Source organism: Lolium rigidum, chromosome 6 (assembly GCF_022539505.1).
Source record: "Lolium rigidum isolate FL_2022 chromosome 6, APGP_CSIRO_Lrig_0.1, whole genome shotgun sequence".
Lineage (NCBI taxonomy): Eukaryota > Viridiplantae > Streptophyta > Magnoliopsida > Poales > Poaceae > Lolium > Lolium rigidum.
The window spans coordinates 181,017,471-181,025,019 of record NC_061513.1 but is presented as its reverse complement, the minus strand read 5'-3'; the positions used below and the strand labels follow the sequence as shown (position 1 = coordinate 181,025,019).

Sequence of the window (7,549 nt, the reverse complement as noted above, 5' to 3'; positions counted from 1 at the left end):
GGCTTCGAGGGCGCGTCCCTGGGGCGGCGGCGGCGGGATTGGCACGCCGCCCGCACTTAGCCGCCACCCCGCCGCCGGGAGGCCTCGTGTCCGGCGGGCAGGGGTACCCCGCCTGGTGGAGGAGGTGCCCCTCCCACGCGTGGAGCGACCGGCGAGGGAAGCCATTGTTGGCCGCGCCGTCTTCGTCGTTGTAGGCCATGGATCTCGCCGAGGGAAGAGGTCGAGGGAATAGGAAGAGGAAGAGGAAGAGTGGTGCGACGCTTCGCGGCGAGCGGGGTATTTAGGCGGGGCTGGAGCCGGCGATTTAATGCCGCGTGGATGCTACGCGTCCGCGGCGAGCTGACCGGCGGCAGCCTTTACTGCGCGCGGAAGAAGATGCGTCTGCCCCTGACCGGCCGGCCCCGCCGCTGCGGCGAAGCCGAAGCGAAAGCGCGGGAGAGATTTCTCGGCGTTTCGCGCGCTTTCGCTTCGTCCGGAGTCCCCGAGCGCGCCTCGGGGGACCAGGGATGGCGTGGGCTCGCTGGATGGATTTATGCCCAAATCCGGAGGAAAAAGAGAAATCGGGGCACAACTGGACCGAATCGCCGTCCGGATGAGAAAAGCATTCGCTCGTGGCTCTTCTGGAAGACGAGTGGGGATGCTTTTACTACTCGAGTAGAGTGGAGCCTCCCGTTTTCCCGCACGCGGGAGCGCGAGTGACCCGCTTGGCTGCCAATCACGGCACCGGCACCGGCACCGGCCCTTCTCCACTTCCGCGTTCCTTCGAATTCGTTCGAGAACAGCTCCCCCCGCAACCGCAACGGATTCCGCCGAACGAATCGATCCCCTATTCCCCTCCCCTCTTCCCATCGGTCCACCGAATACTCGCCCACCCAGATCAATTCCCCTCTCTACCTCTCTCTCCCTCCCAACCCCCGCAGATCCTCCGCGATTGATGAGTATTCTTCCCCAAGACTCTTGGTGGAGCGATTTGGATGCGAGGGAGCTCGGCCCCGAGCATTCTCTCCGATCTCTCCCGCCGTAAGGCCTCCGCCGCCCGTCGCCTCTCGCCGCCACACATAGGCCGATGGGCTAGGGAGCTGGCCCTCCTCCACCTGCGGTCGCCAGCGGCGGGCCGGAGCCTTTCCGGATCTGCCCCTCTGCTCTCGCTTTACAAGCCTACGCCCCCGTAGGCACCTGTTGGAGCCTACTATACCATTTGCTTGCCCTCTGAACCTGCTATAGTGGGTTATCACCGTATTTCTTGTTGCTTCTCGGATGATCAGACCTGCCGATCGTGGATGCTGCGTCGTCAACCAGCTTACGCTAGAATCTCCTCTTTGTTCCGTTAAAAACTAGCTATCATTACTCAGACACTACCGTGCGAGATTCTAGCTTATCCCGGGCCTCCTGTTAATGCGAGCGGGCAGGAAACAGACTAAAAAAAGCCAGCTTTGATTCTGTTCTTCGCGTTTGGATATCCAATTTTCAGGGACATATTCCTGGCAACACTCTGCCTGTAAAAGATACTCTCTGCCCAGAGTTGATTTATCAGTGTTAATGTTAATAGTGGTGGGGAGAGCAGGCGTTACATATCCTGATCTGCCCAGACAGCTGGAAAGATGGGTTCCTCGCAGGAATCCACATTTTCATCGGCCTCAACAGCCGCGCAGGTGAATGCTCTGGACTTGCTACCGGTCTATGCTAAGGAGCTTATTGCTGGCGGTGCAGCCGGTGCGTTCGCAAAGACTGCGGTGGCGCCACTAGAGAGGGTCAAGATCTTGCTGCAGGTATGGACCATTTTATGATATCCTTACGTTTCCGTTAGTTTGTGATTATTGCACAAGTATTTAGCTGATTTATTAAGTTTGGAGAATACATCTTTCTGTTGCTTTGTAGACTAGAACCCAGGGGTTTCAGTCCCTTGGGATCGTTCGATCCTTGAGGAAGCTGTGGCAGTACGAGGGAACCCGAGGTTTCTACAAGTAAGTATCGTGGGGAAATATGTCTTAAGCTTTGACTGCTGAATTCAGCATCTTGATTTTGAGCTTTGGCTGCTGAATTCACAGCTTATAGATTGTTACACCTTGGATGCAGAGGGAATGGTGCGAGTGTGCTTAGGATCGTTCCATATGCGGCATTGCATTACATGACATATGAGCAGTATAGGTGCTGGATACTGAATAATGCTCCGTCCGTGGGCACAGGACCTGTGGTTGATCTCTTGGCTGGCTCAGCTGCCGGCGGGACTGCAGTTCTGTGTACCTACCCTTTAGACTTGGCTAGGACCAAGCTGGCATACCAGGTATTATTGTACATCCATTCTGATCATTGTTTGTTTCTTTGTTACTATATAGGTAGACTCTCCATCAATACAAGTATTACTGGAAGAATTTCTCAATCACCTCTAGTGGTTTACACATCACTGGATGTTGATCAATTATTGTTGGAATCACTGCCTCATGGTTATTCTCATTAATTTTGTTCACTAGGTTTCAAATGTAGCCCAACCTGGGAATCCCTTGGGAAATTCTGGCCAGCAACCAATATATAATGGTGTAAAGGATGTTTTTAAAACTGTTTATAAGGAAGGAGGTGCACGATCTCTGTACCGTGGAATAGGTATGTCTTATTCCCCAACTTTGCTATTGGTCTGAGCAAGCATCATTTTATGGTTCGCTGCTCTGAGGCTATCAAATTTCTAAGTCACGTCTCTTGGTCTAATATGTCGGTGCGACTTTAGTTAATGTTTCATGCTTGCAAAGCTTTTATGTTGTAACAAGGGTGCTATAATTCAAGTTCAGGTTAATAGAAAATATGCTATGCATATGCAACTCTATATCTCATCCGTATCTGGTATCACACTTTATTGCATAGCCGTTTTAGTTGACCCTAAAGTAAATTACCAGGAGTCAGTATATGAGGATTGTTTATGATAGGCTAACACATGATGACATGAATATTCTGAAAGTTCCATTTGAAATCTCCGTTGTTAATATTTTTTATTGCTTGGTACTGCGAGAAGTTATGTATTTAGCTGTCATGTAAAACTTACGTGGGGACTGGGCCATAGAGTTGCTCGGCATGACACGATCAAATTCAATTATCTGCCAGGTCCAACCTTGATCGGCATTCTTCCATATGCTGGCCTAAAATTTTACATCTACGAAGACCTAAAATCTCGTGTTCCAGAAGATTACAAGAGATCTGTTATATTGAAGCTTTCTTGTGGTGCTTTGGCTGGTCTTTTTGGACAAACCCTCACTTATCCACTGGATGTCGTCCGAAGGCAAATGCAGGTATAATTCACATTCTAGTCATGATAATCTATAGATTTTTGCGATTTGGATTGCAATTCTGATTAGCTTCTGATATGTTCTCTCTTCAGGTCCAGAACAAGCAGCCCCTGAATGCAAACGATTCCTTCCGCATAAGAGGGACATTTCAGGGTCTCTTGCTTATCATTCGGTGTCAAGGTTGGAGACAACTCTTCGCTGGCTTGAGCCTTAACTATGTGAAGGTAATTGAGCAATATGGTGGTAGATACTGTATGCTCTTTTTTTTCATGAACTCTTAACCATGCAACTCTTTCTAAACGTTGATTTGTTTCAGGTTGTCCCTTCAGTTGCTATTGGTTTCACAACATATGACATGATGAAAAATTTGCTTGGAGTACCTCCACGCGAGAGAGCTCATCCATCAACCGGTAACAATAACAAATGAAGCAGCATCGACCTACTTGTGTTGTAGTTCTCGTTATAAATCATATCGCTGGGTAGCATATGGTGGCTATTAATTGAAACTTCAACTTTAAATTTGTGAGAAGGGCAGCTCAGTCAAGTGCATGAGCTACTCCTCCAGACTTGGATATGATTGTATACCGATTGTGCTGCTCCGATAAGTGAATCGAGATAAAGAATCTTATTTGTGATTGTCCTGCATCTGCAATAAACTATGATTTGAGCTGCTTTGTTGAACCATTCGGACATTGTCACAGATGCACCTGACTAAACGTCGACAGTTTTGTCAGTGACATTGTGTCAAGAAAGAGCAAGGAGTTAGTATGGGCCCTGGGCTGTTTGTTGTGTTGCGCCGCATGTAGCATTCAGGTGTGCGTGAGTCTGGGAGTTAAATACCTGAACCTGTACCAGAACTGGTTATCGAATGAATAGAACGCTAAAGCGTATTCTCATCCTCTACCTCTCGCTCTCGCTCTCGCCTCCTTGTTTGCTCCGCTCACCCTAGAATTCAAATACTCTCCAATTCCTGGTTCGATTGGATTATATCGAGATCTAGCCGTGACAATTTGGTATCAAGAGCTAGAAATCCTGCGGAAATTTGTTTTTCCCCGCCCGTTTGCACTCTAATTTCTCTCGGCATCGATCTGTCAAACCAGGTGAAAGGTGGGATTCACTTTGGTGCGATCCTGCGAAGTCCTTAGCTCGGTAGGATCTGCTTGGAGTGAGTCACAACGGTGCCGGCAAAGAACAACGAGCAGTGACAGATGAAGGCCATGCTGGCGCAGATCCTGAAGCGCTTGGACGATGGTGCTGCGCTCGGAAATCAGCGCCATGAGGAGCAGTCGGCGTTCAACGCCCAGGTCTCGCAGGATTTGCAGGCAGTCCGCAAGCAGATTGATCTCACCCAGGCAGACGTGGATGAAGCCCAGCAAGCAGCGTCCGTAGCCACGCGCCCAACAGCAGCACGCTCGCAAGTCATGGATCACCGCGCCACGGCAGCGGGGTTCGTGGCGTCCAATGGCGGCGCGCCCCTGTTGCCCGTGGCACCAGAGACACGTTTGGGACCCCCGCAACATGTTCGACAGAATCGCACCCTGGCAAACATGGAGGAGGGTGACGCCTTTGTGAAGCCACCCAAGCACGATTTTCTTTGCTTCGATGGGGCATCTTCCAAATTTGTGGCTGGATAGGTGTTTATCTTACTTCGAGCTGTATTGAACATCGCCGCAGAATTGGGTAACGAGTGCAGCATTATGGTGGCAGGCGATGCGTCAGGCACGTCCTACTGTGACTTGGGACAGCTTGGCTAATGCATTGCAAGAGGAGTTTGGGCCTGACGAATATGAAGTCCAAATGCATCAATTACTGCAATTGCGCCAAACAGGCCCGTCAGTGAATATCGTCTTCAGTTTGAGACATATATGTATCATTTGCTTGCAATGGAGCCTACTCTGAGCTCGAAATTCTTTGTCACCCAGTTCTTATTAGGACTGAAGCCACAAATCCGTGCAGTGATTCGGGTACAGTCGCCTACAAGTATCACGAGGGCAATGGTACTGGCACGCATTCAAGAAGAAGAATTGTCACTCATTAATCCTGCTAATGTGCGCCCTGTTCCCGCTGGTCGACCGCCACCACACCAACCTGTACAACTACTGAAACAGCCACCAGCTCAACGCACAATTGGTGATGATTTTGGCCGAGAGCGTCAGCTTCGCGACTTTCAGCGAGCAAATAATTTGTGTTTCAAGTGTGGCGACAGATACTCTCGCGATCATCAGTGTAAAAAGCCTGCACAACTGCTTACCATCCAAGTGGGAGATTTTGGTGAAATGTTATCAGATGAAGCAGTGCGTGCTCTCGAGTTACTAGATGATCCAGTGGAACAAGGGGAATGTTCTATGCTGTCAGCTCAAGCTTTGACTGGAGCAGATTCACCAACAGCAATGAGATTGCCAGTGCAAGTCGGAAGTCATACCATGCTCCTTCTCGATTCAGGAAGCTCTCATAGCTTTGTCAATAAGAACTTTCCAGATAGTGTTGGGTTGGGCATGGTGGATATACCAGCTGTCTCGGTGAAAGTGGCAAATGGACAGGATATTGTCTGCAATAAAATGGTGCCTGCTTTGGAATGGCATTGCCAGGGTACCACGTTTCATACTGATCTAAGGGTTTTAGAATTGGGAGCCTATGATGGTGTTTTGGGGAAGGATTGGCTTGACTCATTCAGCCCAATGAATTGTCACTGGAAAGAGAATAGAATTGTTTTTGATCATGAGGGCAAAGCAGTCTCGCTGCAAGGATTATTGCCTGATGGTGATCAAGTTGCAGAACAGATGGACTTGGACACTCTGCAACAGCTCCATGATTCTAATGAAATTTGGTCTGTGGAAGTACTGGAAAATTTTGCTGAAGCAGCTGCAAATCTTGAGGCCTTACCACTGTCAATTCAGTCGATTTTGACTGCTTTCGACGATGTCTTCGCCGAACCTCAAGGCCTTCCACCACACAGGTAGTATGATCATGTAGTGACTTTGGAGGAAGGGGCTACACCACCCAACAACAAACCTTAACGATACTCACCTATGCAAAAAAGACGAAATCGAGTGGCAAGTACAAGAGATGTTGCGCACTGGAGTGACCACGCACAGTATGAGTCCCTATGCTGCACCTGTGCTTTTAGTAAAAAAGAAGGATGGCAGTTGGCGGTTTTGCATCGACTTTCGCAGGCTGAATTTGATTACGATTAAAAACAAATTCCCACTGCCGATTGTGGATGAGCTGTTGGACGAGCTTGCCGGAGCCTCTTTATTTTCCAAGATTGATCTTTGCGCAGGTTATCATCAGATTCGAATGCGCGGAGAGGACAAGGAGAAGACAGCGTTTAAAACACATCATGGGCATTTTCATTTCAGAGTCATGCCGTTTGGTCTCACAAACGTGCCAGCGACTTTTCAGTGCCTCATGAATCAGATTTTTGCTGCTTACACTCGCAAGTTCGTCATAGTGTTCTTGGATGATATCCTCGTGTACAGTCCAACATTGCAGGAACATCAACAACATCTTGGTCTGGTGCTTGAATTATTAAGAAAGAATCAGCTCTTTGCTAAAGCATCCAAATGTTCATTCGCACAACGTCAGATTGACTACTTGGGCCACATTATCTCTGGAGCCGGCGTTGCAACTGACAAATCTAAGACCCAAGCTATGCTTGATTGGCTAGTACCAACTACTGCAACAGAGCTGAGGGGTTTTGGCCTCACAGGGTATTATCGTAAGTTTGTGCCTAGATATGGAATTATTGCTAAACTCAATTACTAACAAAGAAGGAATTTCAGTGGTCAGATCACACACAAGCATTTGACCAACTCAAACAAGCAATGATACACACCCCAGTCTTTTTTCGATAAAGGGCGATTTATTAATCAAGTTTAAGCAATACACCCGGCCTCTGCATAACTAGGATGCACACAGCCGTTTTTGGTTCACAAAACACACCGAAAAAGAAAATTCCATGAGTACTTTATGTGACAAGAACAAATCACTAGACTGTAGGAGGCAAAATCCTTCGACTATGCAGCCACCCATGTTGGGTAATAAAATCCTTGGCCGTTTCCTCCAATCGTGAAGACACCTCTGTAAATAGGCCGCGGTCCTCCAAGCGCTGAAGCGATGACCATGAACGAGCAACGCCGTACATCGGTAGATGACCTGCATAAGAGAAGAATTTTTATTGTCAAAAACCTTGCCATTTCTACAAAGCCAAAGCGACCATATAACTGCAATCGCTCCCACTCTGATAAGAACTTTAAACCTAGCATCCACTCCAT

The 7,549-nt window shown here is 48.4% G+C and overlaps 1 protein-coding gene across 1 annotated transcript; it reads left to right on the top strand.

Moving 5' to 3' along the window:
- The first annotated feature begins 702 nt into the window (after positions 1–702).
- Positions 703–3,718, top strand: LOC124661153 (mitochondrial carrier protein CoAc1-like). Its single transcript, XM_047199010.1, has 7 exons — positions 703–1,769; positions 1,879–1,964; positions 2,077–2,284; positions 2,472–2,601; positions 3,094–3,278; positions 3,368–3,499; positions 3,592–3,718. Exons 1-7 carry the CDS (start codon positions 1,602–1,604, stop codon positions 3,700–3,702), a joined length of 1,020 nt encoding a protein of 339 aa, XP_047054966.1. The 5' UTR covers positions 703–1,601; the 3' UTR covers positions 3,703–3,718.
- Positions 3,719–7,549: the final 3,831 nt, after the last annotated feature.